This window comes from Pimephales promelas, chromosome 7, assembly GCF_988280905.1.
Source record: "Pimephales promelas chromosome 7, fPimPro1.hap1.1, whole genome shotgun sequence".
Classification (NCBI taxonomy): domain Eukaryota; kingdom Metazoa; phylum Chordata; class Actinopteri; order Cypriniformes; family Leuciscidae; genus Pimephales; species Pimephales promelas.
Genome location: NC_142775.1, coordinates 25068285 through 25093909, shown reverse-complemented (window position 1 = coordinate 25093909; position 25625 = coordinate 25068285). Strand labels below are relative to the sequence as shown.

General features: G+C 36.9%; 2 protein-coding genes across 2 annotated transcripts; both read right to left on the bottom strand.

Moving 5' to 3' along the window:
• Window positions 1-6025: 6025 nt before the first annotated feature.
• On the bottom strand, window positions 6026-7151 carry arl4cb (ARF like GTPase 4Cb). The gene has a single exon (XM_039656085.2). It carries the CDS (start codon window positions 6766-6768, stop codon window positions 6190-6192), a length of 579 nt encoding a protein of 192 aa, XP_039512019.1. The 5' UTR covers window positions 6769-7151; the 3' UTR covers window positions 6026-6189.
• A 1653-nt stretch (window positions 7152-8804) lies between these two features.
• sh3bp4 (SH3-domain binding protein 4) lies at window positions 8805-23915 on the bottom strand. Its single transcript, XM_039655943.2, has 5 exons — window positions 23818-23915; window positions 21253-21451; window positions 18811-21155; window positions 13877-14065; window positions 8805-12283 (listed from the first exon to the last, which is right to left on the bottom strand). The coding sequence occupies exons 2-5, from the start codon at window positions 21362-21364 to the stop codon at window positions 12059-12061; spliced, it is 2871 nt and encodes a 956-aa protein (XP_039511877.2). The 5' UTR covers window positions 21365-21451; window positions 23818-23915; the 3' UTR covers window positions 8805-12058.
• Window positions 23916-25625: the final 1710 nt, after the last annotated feature.

The following is a 25625-nucleotide window of genomic DNA, read 5'->3' as shown; positions in this document are numbered from 1 at the left end:
CTGGGATAATATATATATATACTGTATATATATATATATATATATATATATATATGAAGACTTCAGATGCAAAAGCCTCTAAGTGCCATTTGAAATTTTCTTCTAGAATGATAATTTTTATCAAGCTTGTATATTTAAGTTCAGTAATTTCACTTAAATGACAATTCATAGGTGATCTTCATTCCCATTTAAGTCAAATTAATGAACTTAAATATACAAGCTTGATAAAAATGATCATTATAGAAGAAAATTTCAAATGGCACTTAGAGGCTTTTGCATCTGAACTCTCTCTCTCTCTCTCTATATATATATATATATATATATATATATTCTGCACAGATATATATATATATATATATATATATATATATATATATATATATATATATATTCTGATGCATTAAATTGATCAAAAAAGACTTTTACATTTGTTAATAAATTAAAAGCAGCACAACTGTTTCAATATTGATCTTAATAAGAAATGTTTTTTGAGCACCAAATCAGCATATTATAATGATTTCTGAGGATCACGTGACATTTTTTCAGGATTCAGAATGTTAAAAAATGACATGATGCTGAAAATTCAGCTTTGTCATGACAAAAATGCATTACGTTTTAAAATGTATTTGAATAGGAAACAGTTGATTACATTGTAATAATATTCCACAATATTACTGTTTTTACTATTTTTTTTAAATAAATAAATAAATAAATGCAGTTTTAGTGAACATGAAATACTTCTTTCAAAAAACATTTAAAAAATGAAGGTACCAAACCTTTGAATGGGAGTGTACCTTAATACTTTGCATTAATTTGTTAAAGATCTAGCTGTTAAAGAGAAAATGCTAAATATATTACTTGAGTAAGTGGAAGTTAGTGATTTAGTGACATCACTAAAACAGAACAATACAGTAAAATATAACAGGGTAAACATGAGGAAAAGCAGGACCTTATGTGTCTGGGGCTTCCCACAGTTATTGTGTTTGTTTATATTGTTGAATAAAAGAGAGCTAAAATGCAGTAAGTTCTTATTGCACAATGACAATTCAATTCAGGAACATCTACACATTTGTGTAGCCTAAGAGTTCAGAAAAACTGAGAAATACAGACATACAGAAATATTCAGCAAGTGAGCTTCAAAAATATGAACCCACACTATTCCGCAAAGCATTGTAAAATATTGTGTTGCTGAGTTTTATTCAGTAAAACAGGGGCACTTGAGGAACAAGAATCAGATAGGGTGGGACAGAGAAAGAGAGAGAGGGAACAATAGAGAGCAGGGCAACAAAAAGTCACTCCATTTCCATCTGAAAGGAGTTCCCCAGCTTGGGCCGCTGAGAATTGAAGACGGAAATCATTTTCACTTCAGTGGCCGTCTCACGTTCTCAAGGAAAGTAGAGGTGGCATTGAAATGTCTGCATAAAGTTACAGTACAAAACAAGACACATGAATCATATAAATCATGATCATCTGTTGCATTCAGTGTAAATCTACCGGCGATCAGATCATGGAAGATGATGTTCTTTTTTTGTCATTGTTTTTTGTTTCATAATTTTTTGGTCAACTTACAGTTTTAGCCATTATACTTCATGGTAAAATCGTAGCATCAAAATTGTGTAATTGGGTAAAGCCGTAGACAAAAAAGGTTAGAAAGTGATTTTTTCCCCCACAAATACATTAACAATGTATATTGTCTAGCTGTTATGGCTATACTACAGACACATAGTATTTAATGTTTACTGATTGGCCCCAATGACTTCCATTGTAACCCAGTGCGCTGTAACCCAGATTTCTGCTATTTTTCTTTTAAAGAAAAGGGGAGACATTTCAAAAATGATTTTTGCAGTAATCAACTTAATGCCAAAAGTAATGCTGATTTAGCTTGAAGCTGATTTTTTTCCTTTTACAATTTACAATGTTATCATCACAAGTGTTTCATATCAAATGAATATACACTTTCAGCTTAATTATCTGCCTAATGACCTAAAAACATAAAATAGAAGAAGAGGTGGGTGTGGGATGTGACCCAGATTTCTCCCCAGAACAAAAAGTCTGGGTGTAGCTGCTGATTCACACTTATCAAACATCCATTTGTTGTTTCTGTTACGATGATACAAAGTCAAGGCTTAAGAGAGGGAAACCTTTCAAAAGCCTTTTATGCATGAAGGATGTATAAGCTAATATTTCATTTCCAGCTTTCTGAATAAACAATAAAGTCGTGTATCATGAATCTTTTCCTCATTGCTCTATTTTCCTGAAGGCCGTGTGGATCATCATAGTTCAGTTCTGCTTATGAGTGCCGTGGACTGGTGATGTCAAACGGCTGTTTGTTTATTCTGAGTCTGACAGCACCCTTTATCATTTAGATTAAAGACCTAATTAATTTGTCTCCTCATGACTGCTGGTGCACTGTGTTTTAGATTGTTTTCACACTTTGTTTCTCATATAGATTAATTATGCTGTATTTTGTGCTGGGGGAGAGGTGGGATGTTCCAGAGGTCTCTTTCTCTGAAGCCTACAGTAAGCATATTAGTTTTTTGAAAGAAGTCTCATGCTCATCAAAACTGCATTTATTTGATCATCATCATCATCAAAAAAAAAAAAAAAACAATCAGAAAATATACAGTTTAACATAAGTAATGTTTTCAATTTGAATAGCCTATGTTTTAAAATGTAATGTGTTCCTGTATTAAATTCTAAACTGAATTATTTTCAGCATCATTAGTCGCATCACAATCCTTCATAAATCTTTCTGTTGCTGTATGCTGATTTGCTGTTTAAGAAACATTTCTTATTATCAATGTTGAAAAAAAAATGGTTTTCAGGTTTCATAGATGTAAAAGAAAAGCATTTACTTGAAATATAAATCTTTTGTAACATTATAAATGACTCTTACTTTTGATCAATTTCAACACATTCTCATCCTAGGGCGTCATCTAACTGACGCTTTTAACCATGCGTCTAAATCGATGCACATGGCGTTAGTTCGATGACGCGGGTAAGTTTAGGTCTGGGGCAGGGTTTGGGTTAGACCACTAGGAGACGCGTCTCATATTGACGCTAAAGGGTGCCATGTGCGTCGGATGTTGACGCATGGTCAAAAGCGTCAGTTAGATGACGCCTTGGGATGAGAACGGGCTGTCAATTTAATGCATCCTTGCTGAATAAAAGTAGGAATAAAAAGTTAATTGAGAGGAGTCATAGCAGAGTTTACAACTCAAGTTTTCCACTTCAGGTCCACTGCCCCAAGCAAAGTCTGCATGTGCAGCCAAGCATGCTGGGACAGGAGGGTGACCTGACTCTAGATCCAATGGGAGAATCCAATCCACAGGGCTGGTTAAGATAATAGGCAAAATAAGAAGTTTGAAATCTACTGTTGTTTTACTTGGATTACTTGTTGATACTGTTTTCTCTGACACTGGCATTCGGGGGAAACATGTTAAAACGTCATTATGAGACTGTTAAATGGAGAGTTTTTGCACGAGTTTATCAATGCATTGGGTATGTAAATGCTATTTTTTTTTTTTTTCTGTGGTAGAACTAGCCTGATGGTCATAGAGGGGGGTTGTGGCTCTTATGCTGTACTTCTCTCTCCCGAGAGAGCGAGGCCACTAGCATTGATTTGCAGCCATTACTGAAGGTTTCTTCTTTCTGTTGTGCTATTCCCTCAAGGTACCTGGAGATATCCACACACCCACCCTTGCCCCGACACAGACACACACACCCATTATGTGCCTTAGTCACCATCCCCCTCTCGAGGGAAATGTAAACAGCTCTCCCCTCCTCCGTAGATTTCTCACTCACATCTCACATCTTTCTTTCAGGCACCTTCAGTCTCTTGCACAATTTACACATATAAGGCCAGAGGTGTGAATCCGATTGACAGGAGGGCATTTTGGTTCTAAGATGGGCCTCCTAATAGCTTCATGGATTTATATGCACATACTAACCTATATTTTTACAAAGTCAAACTTTAAAATAATAAAAGCCAACAGAAGCCCAAAACGAAAAGAAATCCACTAAATTTAAAACACACACATTCACAACATCTTAAATGTTCTTAAACAATCTTAAGTTTCTTCTGATTTGGACAGAATTTGACAATCATATTATTTTTTGCTTCAAATCATAACCAGAACAAAAAAACTTTTCTGTCAACAGTTTTAGTTCCAACACATGCAGAATAGCAATGCAATAATGCAAGGACTGCAGAGTGGAAACATTAAAATGCTCTGTTGCAGTTTTTAACAAGATTATTACTCAATAGTTTCTTATTTTTGTCACCATTTCTATCTTTGTAAGAGGAAATTCCTCAACAGGGTAATCATGTGAGACATCTCGGGTGAAACAGTTACTGACAGAAGATTGTGAGAGATTTCTGGAGTGTCCATTTGACCTGTGCTTACCTGTCCATCTTTAGGAAGGAGTGTTGAATTGACTTGAATGTAAAAAAATATATATAAATTCAAAATTGTAAAATTTTCAAGTCAATATTCCTCACGTTCACATGATGCATTCTGTTAAATACTGCTGGGCTAGTAAAACAACTATTGCTCTATAACATGGTACTGAACTTAACCTGATAAAGTTAAATATTAAGAACTAGTCCTCATAAGACACGACAAAATGTAAAAATCGCCTTCATGACCTCATTATGGCATCATCTTCTGCTGTCCATTTGGAGGAGCACAGGGAATTGCCTTCTGTCTCCACAAAAGCCTCATGTGAAACCTGATCTTCATCAAAGTTTCATGTGTCTCTTATCATCTCGACTATCAAATCAAGACAAATTACTCTAACCATCAACTAAACCTTACTTTTTTTCAATCTTTAACTACAAAAATGCTTTATTATAGCCTACTTGTATGTTTATTTAGTGTGAATTTAAGGGACATTTGATGAGTGAATACCATGCCCAAAAAGCTAACACACATTATTGTATAATTAGTAGTATATAATAGTCTACTATTAAATAGTAGACTATTTAAAAGGTTATCTTAGGTAAGACTGTGGAAGTTCGGTGTAACTGTGGCTGTATGTGACCAGGCAGTTTTCTTAAATGGGATTTCTGTATAGACCGACCATCTCTTCCCTCTTGGGATGAAACCTTAGAGTTATATGGGATAGAAAGACAACATTGTAAGCATGGCATGGCTGGAAAGGGGGACTTCTCTTGAGCTAAAATAACAAAGACCATGGGTATCCAAATACACACTACTTGTGAAAAACATATTACATTTTAATGTGTGTGTTTTGTAGAAAATTGTAAAAAAAAAAAAAAAAAAAAAATGTAGATAATATCGAAGGATAACAGTCCTGAGAGTGGAATTGTGATTTCAAACTTGGCCTTCCATTAAGAAATTTAAGTAATAGGCTAAGGCTAGCTTTTTCTAACTCCACTCCAAATTATTTGTTTCATACTTGTGAAATTTCCAATTAATCTATATCTATTATTAAAAAATTGGTACAAAAGACATTCTAATCACTATTTTTTTTTGAAAACCATAAAATCTGAGGTGCGATTCAGACAGCTGAGCTGACCTCACCATTTACCCTCGGATCGACATGATAAAGAACATGAGAGATGTTTGCTTTAACACATTTTAATTGAAAAATACTTCAGGTTTCATTTTTTACTCTGTAACACACTGACAGTCTAATATCTGATCTACAGTGTTGTACACTACTATCTTGGTAAGAAAAAAAGTGCTTAGAGGTGGACCGTGTTGCAGGCAATGCCCTGTCCCTCACTTGAGTTCTTCACAGTTCCAGTTTTTGCTATTTTGTGAATTACAAGGTCTTCAAACACCAATCTCCTTCTGGGATTTTGAAGCTACAGTTCTCAATAATGTTCTTAGAAGTTCACTCTTCCATAAGAGTCAAAATAATATTATCAAGCATTCCATGAAATGTTACAGCAGTTTTCACAGTGCTTCAGAGAACTCCTTCAAACTGATGACCAGGCTATGCAAATAAATGGCAGCTTAATCAGGACCAGCCCTTTTATATAAAACAAATAATTTCCTTTTTGTTTTTGGTTCACCTGCACCATCACAAACACATGCAACATAAATCCAGCTGGAGAACAACCAGCCATTCAGATGAATGTCAACAGTGCAATGTTGCAATGGCAAACCCAATGACTCAGGCCATCAGCAATGGAAAAAAGGCAGGTTCAGGCTAAGAGAGTTATCGCTTCTTCTTCTGTTTGAGGCTTTTTCGTCGTTTGACTATCATTTCATACAGTTTGTCCATGCCTTCGTGAAGCCCCTCACCAATGATGGCACAGGCTGGTTGGATGTGGTATGTAGTGGCAGGCGTGAGCTCCTGGAGCGCAAGCTGCTTCTCTATGTCAGCCACAGACAAAGATTTCGGCAGATCCTGTTTATTAGCTATGACTAAAAGTGGTGTTCCTTGGTTTTCAGCAAATTTGGTCACTTTATGGAGCTCTGTCTTGGCCTCCTCCAGTCGATCCACGTCTACCGAGTCCACCACATAAATAATGCCATCGGTGCACCTACTGTAAGATTTCCACAAGGGCCGGAGTTTCTCCTGCCCACCAACATCCCAAAAATGACAGCTTATTCCTTTGGCCGTGCCATTACTAAGCTTGATCTTTTCTGTGTTAAATCCTATTGTGGGTACAGTGTTGACAAATTCGTTGAATTTCAGTCTGTAAAGGACCGTGGTTTTCCCTGCGGAATCCAAGCCAAGCATCACTATATGGAGGGACTGAAACGCGGATATATTGGAGAAACTGTTCCCCATTTTGATCGCCTCGTTAGTAGGGGTAATTCCAAAGCAAACCCCCTCGGCACCAGCGATTCAACCAAATTCAGACTGGATGTGATGGAGTGGTCATCTCGTGCTCGGTACACTCCTCCGTGAGCGGAGAGTCTCCGCAGTAACAGCTCACATCAACATTCCCACCACAAACAGTTTCAAATTCCACCAGACGTCTCGGTGTTCAGTCTCTCCCGGTGGTCGTCCACATTAGCGATGAATGAATGTGATCAGAAATGTGTTTTAGACATAACACGAACGAGTCTACTCACGAGGTGATGGACACAAGCAAATGTTTGATAATGAATGAAAGCCAGCAGTGGCCCTGCAGCAGCAGCTCCTCGCACTGGAGAGAGAAACTCCGCCCGCATTTCATGTGGACACTGAAAAACAAACCACTTTTATGGCAAGCCATATATTCCTTTAAACGAACTAGTAGGCTATACGTTTTTGTTACAGGCAATTCTTGTTTACACACTTGACTTGGTAGTCCACGAATGACTAGCCTATATTTTTTCACTATTAAATTAGACTTTTAGATATGACCTAGGCTATTTAATCAGTAGCCTGCACTAGGCCTACTTCTTTGTTTACAGCAAAACACATTATATGGACAATTTAAATCTACATAAAGAAAGCCTAATTTTTGCTTTATTTTTATTTAGCTATTATTTTAAAATGTGTGATGTTAGGCTACCTATCTGCAGTGCAAAAATGTATTTTGACATGTAAAACATAGTGTGCTTAAATGGAATATTAGCCAACTATTTAAAAACAATGGACATAAAGCCTACATTATTTTTCAATAGTCGCTCAGTATACGTCTATGTCGAATGAATAATATGCCTCAGATAGCATGGGGTGCTATTGACATCTGGATGACGTATTTTTAAGATGAGTGTTTGCTCATCTGCAAAACGTCTACGTTTCCTGTCAGATGTCAAATAGACGTTTTATAAGATGTCAGTTTAACATGCATTCTAAATCATTACATCTAAAAACATCTTCTAAACGTGGGGCTAGTGATTTCGATAGGCCTTACACTCTGAAAAATTGTTGTTTTTTTCACATGATGCCATAGAAGAACAATTGGTTACCCAAAGAACCTTGGTAAAAAGTTTATGAAAAACAATGTTCCATTTCTTCATAACCATCGATGCCAAAGAACCTTAATTTTTAAGAGTGTAGCCTAATGGCCAGTACTAATAGGCTACAATTTAAGTAAATAAGTTATAGTACCTAAAAATAGTTCAGGTTGGTTCTAAGGATTAAACGTTTAAATGGTTTTCCACACAACTTTCCTCAGCAGTCTGTGCAGGACACAGGTTAGGCCATTAGTTTCATGGAAGATGTGTGGCATTCGTAAAGAAACAAGGGTGCTCAATGTTGTAGGCTACCGATTTGTTCAGAAACACGGACAAAATCACATTTTAAACATTTCAACATTCATCATCATTTAAATAAGATAGGCCTACGGTCCATATTGCCACAGCAAATTTGAATTAATATAGTATAACCTACTAGGCTACCTCTTCAAAGTGATTAAAATTGTTATTCGTTTGGCCAAAATCTTGAACGAGTGTTTTCTCGCGGTAGTTCAGTAACATTGCGGATATTGTTATTGTTGGTATGTAGCGCCACCTGCCGTTCATAGTAGGTACGTGATGTTTATCATAACCCAGCCTTTCAAATTGAAAAAAACGGTCAATAAAAAAAAGAGTGTATCTCTATGTGTACACCGGCCCGAGACTGGTTGTTAAACTTAATTGCATTTGGTAACACTTGGGTCTGAGATCAAAAACGTATATAAGCAATTTGACAATTTTCATGGATGAGTGTTGTGGCATGCTATTAAATCAAAATTGTCTAAAACCAGTCCTCATAAAATTAAGAAAAGTCTAATTCAGACAGGTGATGTTGACAAATCCATAGGCAAAAAAATATTTATCAACAGATTGGTCTGAATTTAGCCTAAATTAGAATATAGATTTATTTATTTATTTATTTATTTATCATCAACAACAGAACAATTACAAAAGTTTATTTTACACATGATAATCATTAATTTCAGGTTTAATTAGGATATCATACAATTATTGCTCATCGAACACAACTCGGGCACGGTTTGGGCAACAATCTGTGTCTTTACAGTAACCGTTTTACAACTGTTTGTCCACTAGATGGTATAGGCCTGGGATGGAAATGTTGGAGAAATTACATGGAATGAGAATTGGCCTTATTTTAATTACTCAATTGCCATTTTAGGCAGTAAGACTCAGGATGTAACATTAAATCATGGACTATTTCAAAACACCATTCTTTTTTAGCATTAAAATAAAGAGAAAGAAAAATGAAGCAGTTTCTCCATTGAAGAAAAAAAAAAAAAAAAAAAAAAAAACTCCAGTGCTCACTGACCCAAGGAGGAACACTGTTTATTAGCATATCACAGGCACAGACACATTCATAAACAGACTTGACTGTTGACAGGTACAACTGTTAAAATCTTCACAGTTGATTCTATGTGCCTTACACACACAGGGCTGTTGCTTGCAGGGCAAAAGGTGGTGATTATAGGGGACTACATTATAGAGGTAGACCCCGAACGGAGCCCCCCTGCTTCAGAGGGCGATTTTTTTTGAAGAGAGACCACAGCAACAACCTGCACCGGGGCCCCTGATACCCTACACAAAGACATACACACACATTTCAGATTTTTTGTCAGAAGCATGGTTCCCCCCAGAGAGTGAGAGAGGGCCCAGATGAAAGGCTTGTGATGTGAACTATGCTGTCTGCATGCCTGTGTCTACTATATGGGCAGAAGTGCACACATTTTTGTTAGACCCATAGTGATGATTGTTTACATTTGTCAAAATTTCTCTTGGGAGAGCCTGTCAAGCAGAGAGAAAAATAATGCTGGAGTGATAAGACTGGAATTTGCACATAATACTTGATGTTTGAAAAACTCTTCTAGCTTCGTTTATCAGAGGAATAATAAACAAAGGGAAACACGCTGAAAAAAAAAATATAATAGCACTAAAATGGTCAAATGAAACGTTCTCATCACCTTCAGTGCACTAATGGCAAGTAAACATGTTTATTTGTCAGTTGATGATCAGAAGTGTTTTTTTTTTTTTTTACATGTGCTGATATGTGTTTAAGTTTATATTTATAACTTTACATAAAATTGAAGTAGGCCTTTATAAACAATAGACAGAGCAAAGTGAAACAGGCAGTTTAGTATAGGCTTACAATGTCGTAAGGATTATAAATCAACAAAACAAAAGAGAAAAATTGTTACAGAGGGCTGCTCGATTAGTCTATGGCAAAAATCACAATCACTATTATTGTTGGTTAATACTGAAGATTATTTAACGTGATTATTGGTGGGTGATATCAAAGTGTTATTTCACTACACTCTAAATGCTGGGTTGTTTCAACCCAAATTTGGGTCAAATATGGACAAACCCAAATGTTAGTGTTAAAAATTCAATGAAAAAATATAGGCTACAGTTGAAAGTGAAAGTTGAAGTTGGGTTACAATTTGAAATTACATTTTTAACCCAACATTTGGGTTTGCCCATGATTTGGGTTAAAACAACCCAGCATCAAGTAACTTTATCAGTGAAATTTCACAATTATTGATACTTCAGGAAAAAAATAATACTAACTTATCTAATGTAAGAAAAAGGCTTCAAAACAATCACAGAAGACAAGTAAAGAGTCAATAAGAACAAAGAAATCATTTACAAACAAAACGGACAAATAAATACAACAGAACGGAAATACTCTTTAAAGTGTTTTACATTTTCAGAAAGATGTTCGAATACGTAATAGTCTACAAAAAATAATAATTATGGAATGTAAAATATCACTGCATAAGATATGACACTGCATAATCTTACTGTACACATTAAATATAGATTAATCCCCATTAAAGCAACTTAAGTTATTCAGTCAAGATCACCAAGGGATTTGCCTTTGTTGATTGATTATCATTAATGACAGACTGCGGCATGTTTATTAGGCTGCAGTCACTTTAAAAGCTAATGCACAATTCCAATATACTGTTACACACACATTTTCTTCCTCAACTCGGTATATTTAAGACATACGCAAATACTCTCCAAATAGGCATTTATACTTTTTTTTGTGTGTGTGTAGCTACGCGTTTAGGTGCGTATCTGAAGCCTATTTTCTTATCTTCGTTTGTGCACACAGAAAGCCACCTGGGAAACAGCAGCATAATGTGCTTTACTGTTTATTATCAAATACTTCCCGCAGTTTAGCAATAGTAGACTGCAGTTTACAATACTTGCATATATGGCTGTTTTGACTGTTAAGTTTGGGTTAATTATGGAGGAATGAAAGTGTACTAGTTGTGAAAGAAAGGAAGGTGGCCTGGACTGAAAATGTGGTAGCGGCACAATACTTGTTTTACCTCGATTATGTTGTTTTCGTAATCGCTGGAAGCCAAAATTGAAAATCAATTACAATTAATTGCACAGCCCTATTTTACAGTAACAGTGAAAGAAATACAAGTATGTAAAAAGCATGTCTTTTGTAAAAAATCTACAAGTATAAAATCATGAATTTGAACAATCATATCTTATTTTACATTTGGAGTTTTACATATCCATGAGATAGAGGCCTTTGTTTTGTATTAAGACACCAGAAGTACACATTTGGTTTTTCTTAGCAGTATAACCACAAACGTTTGTGTTCTCACCATTTTTTAACGACTCCTTCCTGGACTATCCAGTTTAATGTCTTAATAGAGAAAGTTGTATCATATTTGAAATGGAAGAGAGGTTAAAACAATTAGCACTGTGAAACGACCTGCACAAATTATGCTTGCAATGGTGGTTCGGGTCGATCAGATTGTTCTTCATGACGGTCATTATCAGACACAGGCTTGAACTGATAAAGCAAAACTGACGCCATAGTGTTGTTCCAGTAGTTTTTACAGTGCCTGTTCACAGCACCAAGCGGTAGACCAATCACTGCAGACTGGGCTTTCCAGAAGGCAGGTTTAAAAAAATAATAATAAAAAAAAAAACCCAACTAAACTAAAACAGAGCATTCAGACAGAGGTGTCGTAACTATCTAAATTAAAAGAAAAAAATGTTTTTTTGAACATTTAATCATGTAATTTTATTCTAGACCCCCTAAACAAAATTATGAACCTGTAGATGAGCATAATAGGGGCCTAAATTGGAGTCTAAATTGAAATCAGGTGTATCTGGGTCCTGTAAAAGTCAATTAGTTTAGGCAGTCTTTATATAGCACACTCATCTTGAGGGGAGGGTCTAAAGGCGGAGCTCCGTAGGAGATCCAGACAGTTGACAAGGATGAGGGAGCCAGTAATCTGTCTCCAGCGCTTGGTGATGGGGTTCTTCATTTTGTCCAATCCAGTGTGAAGTTCCTGAATTACATCCCTGTAACTGTCCCCAATCTGGGCTGCCCATGTGACCAGGAAGTCATAGGCAGGTTTCCACATAGCCTTTAGTAAGAGGAAAACAATTTAAATATTCATTTGAGTTTGACATGTAAACCTGCATGGACATGATATTCAGGTGTCTATGCCTATATACTCTCCATTGGATTGAATGTGTGCAAATTCCCCAAGCCAGTGAAACAAAGCATAAGAGGAAGCTCATAGTCTCATCAAATGTTGGTAGAACATTTTGGTTCCTTTTCTGAGCTAGATGCAATCACTTTAATTAGGTTTCTATAATCGCTGCTCAAACCAGTTCTTTCTGGACCATTATCGTCAAATACGATTGACAATTAGCATACGGTTTGGATTGGCGGTATGGTTCTGCTGGGTAAGAACTCCCTGTGCATCCATGCAGCCTAACATGGATAATCCCCCCATAGGGTAAACAGAACAGAACCAACATGAATGTATTGCAGATAATCATTAATTAAGATTTTTTTTACACGACACCATTTTCAGCTAAACACGAAAACTTTTTATGCACTTTGGCTGTTAGTGAATGGGATGGGAATCTGTGTGAATGGGGGTCATTTTTACAATGGTATCGTCTGTACGCGAAAAAAAAAAAAAAAAAAAAAAAAAACTTCTCAGTTTTAAGCACATCGTTGTTGTGTAAACGTACCCTTAATGTAGAACATAATTTGAGAATTTAGTCCGATTCAAAGGCAATCAGAATGCCAATCCTGACTGGTATGGAGGAGGAGCTGGAATGGAGGAGGGTAATTAGCTCCTGAGAAGTGCGATATCTGTTGACAATACTGCTCATGAGCTTATATAAGAATGATGTTCTGGGCGTCGTATTCCTAATGGTAGATGTGGATCAGCTTAGAGTCAGCAGATGCAAGCTTGACTAACGTGACCTGCCAGAATGCTACGCTTGATTTTTAAACTTTTCAGTCAGCTACTGTCTCTCGCACCAATCTCACTAGGATATTGTTCCTTATCCATTTGTTACAATTTAGAAGATTCAACATTCTATACACACACAAAAAAGTTGCTGCCTTAAATTTTTTCAGTACAATCAGCTTGGATCTTTAAGTCAATTCAACTTAAATTACATTAAACTGACTTAATGTATAAGTCAGTTTAATGTGACTATAATGCCCCTGGTATAATGCCCCTTTTTACAATATGTAAAATATAGGGGTGGACGGTATGACCAAAATTGTGTTTCACAGTAATTAACTAATTTTATTTCACGGTAACGATATATTTTACATAGGGCTGGTCCGAATACCATTTTTTGAGCTTCGAAGCTTAAGTAGTAATGAACATCGAATATTCGAAGCTTCGAAATCTCTATATGGTGCAATATAGATAGACAGATGAGACGCACACATTCAGAAAACTACAGAACAGCGTGAGCGGGAAGCGGCGCGCCTCACACGAGCAGAACATAGGCTCCACACATTTTTGTTAACTTATATCTGACTAACAAATAACTGACAAAGTAGGGTAGAGAAGCAGCGCGTTTTCCCCGGTACATTTTTGCCTTGTCTGCTTATACTGCTTTTATAATGGGCTTGTTTTGCTCTTTTCGTGATAACTGGCAACCTGTCACCTGGAGCTTTGATCACACAGAGAATTTGTTTATACCTCGCTGTCCAGTTGTCCTCTGCTGTCCCTGTGTGGAGCTTCATATGCTTCCATCTGCTGCCGGGACACTTTAGCCAGTCTCTCAGCAAGCTCCCTCCAGCGTCCTGCAACCTCCACCGCTGTGGTCAACAGCACAAAGTCCATGACCAGCCGTGCCACCAGGCCCTGACAATCCATCTTCAGAAGAGCCTGAAAGAAATATACAGAAATGCATACCAAATTAAGCACAAATCTATTGGTATATAATGGAAATGGAATTGTGCAATTATTTTGCAATTTTCTAATGCTTGCATATTATAAATTTCATAAAGGTGTTAAAAGGATCACTCAAAAATTAATATACTGTCATCATTCATTAACCCTCATGTTGTTCCAAATCTGAGTTTTTTTCTTCTGTGGATCACAAAAAAAGTTATTATGAGGAACTCCTTGCATGCACAAGCAATGAGAGATATTTTTCAAAATATGTTCTTTTAGTCATACTGGTTTGGAATGACATGAAGGTAAATGATAACAAAAATGGACCTGTCCATCTAGATGCAATCTTTAGCAAAGGAATATCCATTTTCTCAAACCGTACATTTTAATATTATATGCCTAAACACTATTGTACCATTTAAAACGATTTATTTTAGTTTTCATTGTTTTCAGTTACAAATTTTAACATTGACCATTAATTAATTATCAGCTTTAACATCTAAAAAATAATGGTAGGTCAGTATCGGCCATCATTTTATTACCAGTCCATCCCTAGTTACAATACATTACCCCATATATGCTTAAAATATCATGGCAAAAATCATAAATGACCTTGAATCTATATGCAAATATTTGACACAGTAAAACAGTTCAAATAAAACTGAAATTTATAGTTTGTTTATTGTTTATGCTTTCTAAAATCTCACACCATGTCATCAGCTATTTAAAAAAAAAAACGTGTTTTCTTTTTCCCTTAGTTTTTGCTAAATAAAGCCTGTTCTAATAAGTAACTTTCACCAAGAGTACACAGCAATACTAAAACAAAACTGAGGTTTTCTAAGCACCGCCTCAGAAAATCTGGACCAACCAAGAGCTCAAGTCATCATCCCGGGTGCTTTGATAAATGTGGCGATATGCAGGAAGCGACGTGCATGCTCCTGTGAGCACAATATAATGAGAATGACTTTGGGCCCCTTGGACAAGGGAAATGTTAGGGTGGAATATCCGGCCGGGCTTTTGGCAAGGGTTCTGTATTATTAACGTGACTTTCTTTTCTTTTCTTTTAAGTGTTCTGAGTGACATTTAAAAAAACTGAATTAGGACTTATATTCCACTGTGCCTTTTGAATATATGACATTGAATGATCTACAGCACTGTTATCTGGTGATGATGACATGTGACATTTATACTTTGTTAGCACTTTATACAATAAAGAAAAGAATCAGTATTTCTACTAGTGCCATCAGTGAATGCAATTCAGGATTTGAACATTGTTTGTCAAAAGTGCAGGTGCTCTTCATGTACTCAAATATGGTCTCACAACAGCAGCAAGTGTTTAAAAGTACACACCCTAAACCCACTAATCTCTGATTCCAGATCCATGGCTTGGAATGTTTGGAATGACAGGAAGTCTGCTCGGGGGGAGGAACACGGCACTGAACACGAGCAATGAGATAGCAGGAGTCTTGGATGCTTTCCATCTTATCAAAGATGTTAGTTCTACAAACAAACAGGATGTTAAGTTTTTGACTTGTACATTCAGTCAGTGCTAAAAGGAAGATACATTTTTGTGATCGGTACAATCTTCGGCTCCTCTAGCACAAGCAGTGAATTTGCCACTCACTGTCTGGATGCAAGTGAGATCATATTTTGTGTGTGAAATATCACCCTCTGTACACAATGATTGTGTGTGCATTAGCTAAAAAAAAAAAAAAAAAAAAAAGATAAGGCCTTTCATGTGCACCTGTTTCCTGACGTCTCTCCCCTCTGACCCCTGTCACAGTCAGGAACTTATTAAGTAAACCCTACAGAGACACAGTAGTAACAGAAAGACAAACACAATCTGACCACAATTGGACCGTCACAGAATCCAGAACCAGATGTTAATTCTTCAGAAATGACAAGAATGTTCATTCATAATCCAATTGACAGATATTGTTAGCGTCATGATCTACAAGTTGACCAACTACAGGAATTTAATTATATATAATTACGCACAAAGCCTGTCTGAGTAAATCAAAATATTTGATCAGTGCAGAGATTTTTTACATTCATTCTTTAGATTCTTAGCCTTATTTAACACTGCATGTGCACTAGACAATGCAATAATAAGACAGCTGAACACACAATTAGTTTAATGATTTCAGTATGTTTCTCTCTTAAATTCATCTTCTTCAACATCTGATTTTATGATATTACTCGTACATCATTATATTTCCTCTCGTCTGTCTCTTTTGATTTCCTGTAAGCTGCTCTTTTTCTGTTTATAAACTATTGTCAGAAATCTCTGCCCATGTATCCAGAACAACTCTACTGCTCAAACAATAGGCTAGGGGAAATGGGAGGAGACCGGGGGGAATCAAAGACTCAAAAAGTTTAGAGACTTTCACTCGTTCTTCTGAAGCATGTCTGTAAATTCATCTGACCCTCAATAAAGCCCAGACTAGATTATATGCCAGGAAAACGGGAACTTTTACTGATTAAAAATGGAATTGCAAAGTTGTATACAGCTGTTCAGTCAGAATGTCCATTTTTTAAGGTAAATCGAAAGACTAATTCACCACGGCTTCCCTTGGGAATTTCTATTGGGTTTCAAAACTCACATTTGTAATTTATTTTGTAAAACAAAACAGTAAATTATCTTTTCGTTATATTAACCACAGACCTCATTTTATTCATAAATAAAAAAAAAAAAAAAACAGAGGGAATTCAAGAGGGATTCCATTGCTCTAAAATGCTAATTCTTCACAATTGAGAACATGCAAGTAGTTTATTAAAATGTGCAGACAATTACAGTTGCATATGTGTTTGCAATCTCATGGCAATAGATTTGTAGGTGTGGAGGGATTGTGTAGTTTAAGGCGCCTCTCGGTCCATATTTGATGCTTCTGTGTAGATGTTAACAATTAGAAAGGAAACATCTGCACAACTAAGACTCTTCAACACGTTCACATCTTCCGGCATTTTCACTCACAGGTCTGTTGTCACGTTTGAGATGAACACAGATAACCCTTCCTAATTTTAGTACATGAAGAACATTTCCATGTGTCTGACAAGTCATTTAGCCAGCTTCACTTCAGTGATATCAAGCTCTTAAACTTACTTTGTCAAAGGGATGTGCTACGTGACAATATCATATATTATATTTCAATATTTTAATCTCACTACAAATGTGGTGTTTTCAGCAGATCGTGAACTTGTTTAAGCTCATGGTTTTTTCACTTGAGACCCAGCATTAACTAAACTTAAGCGTGTCTGTGCATGCCCTTTATATGATGTCTATACTGTATGTGTTGATATCAGATACTGAAGAAAGTCTTGTGCATTTCGACTGTATGCTTTTTTCATATGGGTGGTACTTTTACAGTTGCACATACGTCTAAAGTTTAAAAACCCTATTTTACTTAATTATTGTTAGGTGATTTGGTGTTTCCGACTTTTCACTCAACTGGTTTGAGTAATTGAACCACACACACACACACACACATACACAATTGCATAGATTATCACAGCCAAAAATAGTAAAAGGGAAATATATACACAAGGAAAAATAATTTCCGACAGTGTTTACACTTTTAAGGAAGTCAACCTTCAGATATTTACCACATTTACCTTGAATATTGAACATGAAAATGGCGTCATTCTGTGCTTTGTAAAGACTTGTCAGAACAAGCATTGGAATTATCATTGAAGCTCATATGAAATGAAACATATGAGCAAAAAATTTGCATTTTTATATTGATACACGGGTGAAACTCGAAAAAATTAGAATATTGTGCAAAAGTTTCAGTAATTCAACTTAAAAGGTGAAACTAATAGACTCATGATTATGGCTTACAGCTTATGAAAACCCAAATTCGAAATTAGAATATAGTTAGATTATTATAGCCGTAAACCATAATTAAAACTCAATATTATAACAAATAAAGGCTTGAAATATCTCACTTTGCATGTAATGATTCTATATAATATCATTCAGTAATTTAAGTTAAATTTTTAATTTAATTTAAAATTAAATTTTTCGAGTTTCACATGTATAGAGGTTTAATCACAATGTCTTTTTTAAGTTGACATTGAAATATGTGATTTTTATTTAGAGAGTCTTCAATGAACTCTCTCTGACAAAGAAAGAGGTTTGTTTTAGGTAATTACAGATTGACTGATGCATTATAGAGCATGTTATATTTAAAAGTGTGTTTGTAATACAAGCTAAAATGCAACTTGATATTTCCCTAGGAAACATCCTGCTTCATGTTCCTGTTGACTTTCACATCAAGCTTTATTGGCAGTTATATGAAGAGTGCTCTGAGTAATGCTATTACATATTTATATAACTGGCTCTGGTATGAACTGCAGAAATTATACATTATTCATAGTTTAATTAATACAAATCTATTCATTTGCAAAACGGAAAAGTGTAGAATAAATCCTTCAAACACATCTGCGAGGTTGATTGCATGCAGCTTCATCAAGTTTTTATAATTTTCAGAAATGACATTTTTTGATTTCAGGCTGGATCTATTGCCATCATAGTTGACTTTCAGACGTTTGACTTGTTAACTTTCAAAAACGTCACTCTTCTCTTTGCAGTTGCTGATCTTATAAGTAATAAATTAATTTGTATATGACTAAAGAAAAATTTCATTTATTATTTGTTTTATTTATTTTGAATTATTTATACAAGGTGCTCTCAGTACTCACTCAAGTTTAGCTGAAAGATCTACATCAACACTTACCTTCATGAGTTCCTTCTGAAAAGACTTCCTCTCCTTGCCCTCAGCTGCGTTGCAGTCTTCCTTAAGCTTCTCGAGAACACACGCCACCTTTTCAGGCTCACTGTCCGGCTCTGTCCGACAGAAATGTGCCAGAGGCAGGTTGATGTAGCCCAAGGCATCAGCAAAAGCTCTCCAACTCGCCACGTTCTCCATCAATATCGTTCGCACTGATGCGTAGATGTATGTCAGGCACATGCAGGGCTTCAGGATCTGCTCTAAAAGGACTGTAGTCATAAGATCAGGCCCTTTGAAATGAACAGGTTTCACTTTTCCCATGATTAGAATGTTTTTTGCATGCACCAACCCAATTCTTCCATGGTAATATCCGATGTACCACTCTTTGGTCCATAGATGTCCTTTAAATTTAATTTTTTCCTCACTCAAAAGAGCCATCACATCTCCTTTAAGATACTCCAGCAAATACATGCTTTTAGACTGTCTTATAACCGTTTTAAGCAACTTAGCAAATTTCATGTTTTTGACTAGTCTGTCCTGAAACACAGGGTACTTTGTGGTCGCTGCAAGAGGAGACAGTACAATTTTGTTGACTTCCTTTTTCTTTAGGAAGCGCCTTTGAGCGGAGCTTGTGCTTGTTTTTGGTGGTGGGGTTGGGGTCTGAACGCAAAACTGGGCCAGGATACAGTCCTTATCATCCTTGACCTGAATTCGCAAAGTAAAGTCTAAAATGTCACTAGAATCCCGGGCCGCAATCATGTAGACGAGACGGGCAACTTTTCCGAGTTTGATCTGGAATCCCCTCACGGTTCTTGCCTGTTCATTGGCTTTGACTTCAAAATTAGACATGTTCGAATACACGCCAACTTGAAGGTCTTGAGGTTTTGTTAGTACAAACTGATGCTTTCCCCAGAGCTGGAGGACAACAGGTGGAGTAGAGTGTGAGTGCTTTTTTACGTCGCTCACTAGCAACGTCTTCGGGGCGCAGTCGTGGCCAAAAATGGCCACCACTGTCTTGAAGGATGGGTGGATGTGTTTTGGCCCATATACCCCAAGAGTGACCTTTTTCACGACATGTTCCCACACCGTGTTGTATGGGGCCACAGTTTGTGCTTGGGCAACCACAGAGACATACATGCAAGGCTCTAAATTGTCCAGAGTCACTTGAACTGTGTCTGCATACATGTATGCATGTGGAATCGAGACATATGGACCTTCTTTGAAGTCGCTTCTTACGCACACCACCTCTGTGGTATTGCGGCTCTCCATCTTCACAACAACAGACACTTTCATCTCTAAAGTGACTGGGGTCTTGGTTTCCATGTTACTGAGTTTTACTTCTACCACTGGACTTACAGTAGTACATCTATCATTGTTGAGCTCCAATGGTGGGTCCAGAAGGGCCCTCAGCGATATCTGTTGAGTCTCACCAGGTGCCACATGGCCCTCAGGGATGTGTATGCTGATACTGGAATCTGGTAGCTGCACGGCACCGCCAGCACTGTCAAGATTGCACACAATGTTGGTCTCTATTGGCTGGGTTTGCCCCCAACCTGGGTTTTGTCCAATGGAGTCCAGGTCGTGGCAGGATCGCGTAAGTTTACGATGATTTAGCCATGCCGTTTTGAAATCCTCTTTACTTTGATAATGTTCAGGTTTAGGTGACTTCATGCCACCAAAAAAACTCAAGGAACCTTGATTCCCATCAGACAAGGACTGTAGGACAGACAGCTCTGACATGCTGTAGCAGCGCTTGCTCCTACAAATCGACTTGTTTCGCCGAAGATTTGGACCGATCCCCGAACCGGAACTAAAATGTGTGTCAAAGAGCCCACTTTCAAAGCCATTCATGTTAACAGTGCTGCTGGTGTTTGAGATGGGAAGTGAGAGATTATCAAAACACAAAGCATTTGCTAAATTATGTTTACTGTTTTGGTCAGAGGTGCCTTGCACCGTGCCATTTAGGAAAGGGTTAGTTGACATCCGTTTATTAACGAAAGGATTTTCATTTCTAGATTCTGTGGTTTTGGAGGAGTCCGGCCACTCCCCTGAGATGTCCATTTCTTTCACTCCCTCAGAAATGTCACCTAGGCTGTCAATCATGCCACTATCACTGAACGAGGAGTCTCGATAATTGATTGGGTGGACATAGGCTGCTGGGATGTATCCCATTTCTTTACTGTTGTGTGCATACCACCACTCTCCACCCGATGTGTCTATAACGTAAAGACAGTCTCCCTTTGAGAACTTAAGAGTGGTAAAGCTGGATGGACAGTAATCCTTAATGGCAATGACTTCCTTGACTGCTCCAAAGGAGGTAACGTCCAGTCGTAAGGCGCTAGGAGAAGGTGCTGGGAAAAAAGATACAGAAATGGTGCATGAGATTAAACATAAAGGTAAACAATACGTTGCTTTCAAGTTAAGAATAAGAAAATAAATGTTTGACACCTGTGAGGGTGGCCTCTGACACTCCTTCACTGTGATCGATAAGTGCGCCCTCAGATCTACAGCGAGGGAGCACAGTGTTGTTGTTCGCTGATCGGATGCGATGGGCAGCCATGGTGAGTGTCGAACTCCACCTCTTGTCTCAAGTTTTTCTTCCCATGTTTCAGTTTCAGATTGAGAGATCAATGGCCTTCCATAATATCTGTTACAAAGCAATATAATGGTATTATGAGATTTTAAAAAATATTTTTATGAAGAAAATTTGACCAACACCACCAGAGATCAACTATGAATTCAAGAAAATTGAGAGGATAAATTGTAAGAATTTCATAAGAATGTTACCATGTGCAATTAATTCTTAAAAAAATCAAAATCATAATATTTCAAATATATTTTAAAGAACAATGATTTTATTATACTAATTGTGTGACAGTTCTTTCGTGACAGTTCATCGTTAAATTAGAAAAATGCTGTTAACTGTGATATCTTCAATCTATTTAATTAGTCATTGTAGAGATTTTCATATTAGTCTATCAGGCTTGTGTGTGTGTACATATGAGAAATTTCAGTTTAATTTCCTTGTTCCATTTTTTATCCTAAACCTACGAGAGGCCACACTTTGCCACTACATGTCTTGAAGATAAGGCTAATATGGGCAAAAATATTTGTTCTTGTCCAGACATGTCTACCTTTTTCGTGACATCCTCCTGAAAACAAACAGAGAATAAAAAGCCCTGGTCTCTGTGAAAGTTCACACAGTCAATTGCTTCTCCTGAAATCTAAGGAACTACATTTCTTTACTTTTTTAGTTTATTACTATACATATTTCGTGCAACGACTTGTGTTGTCAAATGATTGCTTCAAATGTTGAGAAAAGTGATTGAATTATTCATAAATAAATAGAAGTTCCATCTGAGCTGCTTTAAGTGTGCAGCCTGCAAGTGTAAGGATCAAACAACGCTTGCTTTTAGTAATCAAAAGTAGGATAGTGTTTGAGTGGAACTCGGCATCCTCTTAAGTCTGATCATGAACTATAAAGGCTCTCCATCTATACACATCAGTGGTTTCCATGGCTACCACCTTGGGGAAGAAAGCACACACTGTGAAGCGCCTTTAAAGAAAATGCCCAGCTGTAGGCTACTGGGAATGTCTCACACACATCAGTCTGACATATTATGAAACTACTAACTGTTTTGCACTCCAGCAGGTTATCATTCCAACAAAGCAATCATATGTGGCTAGACTCAATATGTTTCAATGTTTAAAACTAAGGTCCCCATAAAGCCTCACCATTAGTGAAAGCAAATTGACTCAGTGAGGGTTACAGTTTTGTATATTCAAACGCCAATGTTATATAGTAAGACCATTCGTAAATAGATAACATAAGCAGCAAATTAAGTATCAGCAAATGGAGAGCAGCTGTGTGAAGTTGCGTATTATATAGATAGACTACACATTTGATATCTATGGTAAACTGCTTATTTAGAGATTATTTTCTTTAGCATGTTCCTGAAAACGTGTGTGTGTGTGAGTTTATGATCTGTTCTGTAAAAGAATGTTTGATTATTCCACCTTGTGTTTCAGAAAAAAACAGAGGAAATGCCTGTGAAATAAGGATGTGCTGCATTTCCCAAAACTTACTTTGTATTTTAGTAAGCCAACATGGTAGGCATAGAAACCAATTTAACAATCTCTGTGCTTGTTGAATTAATTGTTGCTGTCATAGACATCATTTATAACATTGGCTTTTTTTCCCCAAACTGAACTTTTACAAGCCGGCAGAGTTTTGAAGCATGACAATCTATCTAATAAACAATCTAGTTCTAGTTATTTTATTTATAAAGCACACATAAAAACAGTCCCTGACCAAAGTGGTGTACAAAGCCAATCAAAACAAAAACAAAATATGAATGTTAAATTTAAAACCTTAAGAAAATAAGTAAGTTTCAAGAGAGATTTATAAACTGATAAGGAAGCAGTCTTAAGTTGTAGCCTACATGTTTAATATGTTCCCATTTATGCAGATAACTTTTGAGGAGAACTGGGTGAAAAATCATGTTCAGACTGTTATTAGGCTAATTAAACATTAATGCTGCAGAGAACGTATATATTATTTAAGAGTTTCTAGTTTGACATGAGAGGATGAAGGTTTGAGTTCTGATAATCAAATTTGCAGTTACAGCCGAAAAATATGGCGCACAAGAAAATGTTAGAACTACATGCAAGTTTAAATTCTCAAACAGTAGGCTAAGTTCAGATTCTTTATGTAAGATAAAAGACGGTTGGTGGGTGTAGGCTACCTCAGACAAGTTGAGACGTATTGTGAAATTTCAACGGACGAGTAGCTACATTCAGTAGACACTCCACTTTAATACAATTTAGTGTATAACACGACGATAACAAAAATCATAAACTCGATTTAAACTGAGTTTAAAGTCAGAAACCGCAGCTGTAAATTCAGCAAGGAAAGTTGTAACTCCGTGGTAGATATGACGAAAAAAGCAATGCAACACTCATCTATGAAACTCCGAATATGAATAAAGGCCAAATTAATTACAGCCTACTTACTTTATTGCAGATACACAGTCCAGTCTCTTGAGTGTGTGGACCGTTATGTGAGGTTGTCGTGAGCGCGCGTCTCAATCTCAATAAGCGCTTCGCTGTTCAGTGGAAAAGCTGCGTGACGTCATTAGCCAGGAGGAGTCCCGCTGTTCTTGTGCTTAATTTCGACACCCTGACAATTTTTTACCCCCTTGTTTAAACCGCTGATTGCCCTAGCCCCGGCCACTTCCATACCTAATCCTAAACCTACCTGAGGAATTATAGAGGGCTAATAACCTGGCGGTGGCGGCCGGGTGTCCGAATTTGGCACTAGACGAAAAAACATATCAAACCCTTAACTGCCAAACAGCTTTTAAACTACCATAATAAATGGGCCAAGTTTTATTGAGCCAAGGTAGCCCATATGCCTTATCCAAGGCCTAGGCTATTGTAAATTTAAACTTTTAATTGTAGTTTCATGTGCTATTGTGCTTTAGGCTATTTTAGCCTACTCTTGAGGATGATGCTCCATTTATTGAATTAAATTACACTGAAAATCTTGCTCATTTGACAATTATTCTGATCTGATTAAAGCCTCGTGTAGCCATATCCTACAGTAGATACATTTCCACAGCATTTTTTACACTGGCAGTCACAAAAAAAAGCTGCATGCGACACTGAAATTACATTTAATCAGCTTAGCAAGTTCAACCCTTTTGGGGAATGCGTCTAAATAATACATGTCTGGCAACACCTGGTGGACATGTAGCCTATGGCTTAGCATATAGCAAAGCGATTTGTGCCTTAATTGTATCTCAAATATGACCTAACCTAAATTTGTTTAAAATGTACACTGGATAGCCTACAGTTGGGGAATGAAGATCTCAATTTCCAGTTTAATTATGCACTGTCATTTTAACAAGTCATAAAAGAGCTGTGGCCGTGATTTTGCCAAGTAAGACAATGTATGGGGATGAAGAAACAGTTTCTGCTGCCACAGAGAGGCATACAGAGCACAGAGGTAATGTTATTATGTGTCTACACTTCAAACAATCTAGTACACATTCACATTTCTTCACATTTTTATGTGGAGTAACCTGTCGAATCTAAGTTTATAAATGCAATCTGATTTGTGTCTGTGGTCTCATTTTTGGAGCCACCACACCACCTAGTGGCAAACTCTTTGTTGGCATTTTGTCAGAAACAGTTTGCTCTGTTCCTGATTTTGCTTGTCTTTTGTCTTTGTGTCTTTTGTCTGATATATTTTGTCTTCTTACTGAAGGATTTTTTTTCACAAATGTTGTGTTCTTTAATATTTTTTTTCCACTTGAATCTTTAATGGTTACAGAATTTCCTTTTCTAGACAGCAGTCTATGGAACTTGGTTGAATGCAGTTGTCATTTTCTTTTCAGTTTTTTCTTGATTATTCCAGCTGTGAATAATTTGATCCGCAGCAATGATCAGCACAAAGGTTTGTTCTACCTTTTTGTTCAGTGTCATGATCCCTTATCTTCTGGTTATTTTGCGGCATGGTACAATCTGACAGTTTTGATTCTCTTATTGAAAGGCAATTTTGCGGAACTCTTCCCAGTAGTGTTGTGGTCAATATGGCCACATACCTGTGGAGCTCCTGTTTCCAGTCTAGCCCCTCTGCCTGAACAAATATGCATTTCAAGATACATTCTGCCTCTCCACCTCACTGTATATGCCTGTGCCCGTTTTGACGTTATCTTCACAGAATACCATTTTTTTTCTCACAGAATCGTTGAAATCGAGCAGACATAAACTGTGGAACACAATCTGATCTGATGGTGCAAGACAAACCATGGAGACTG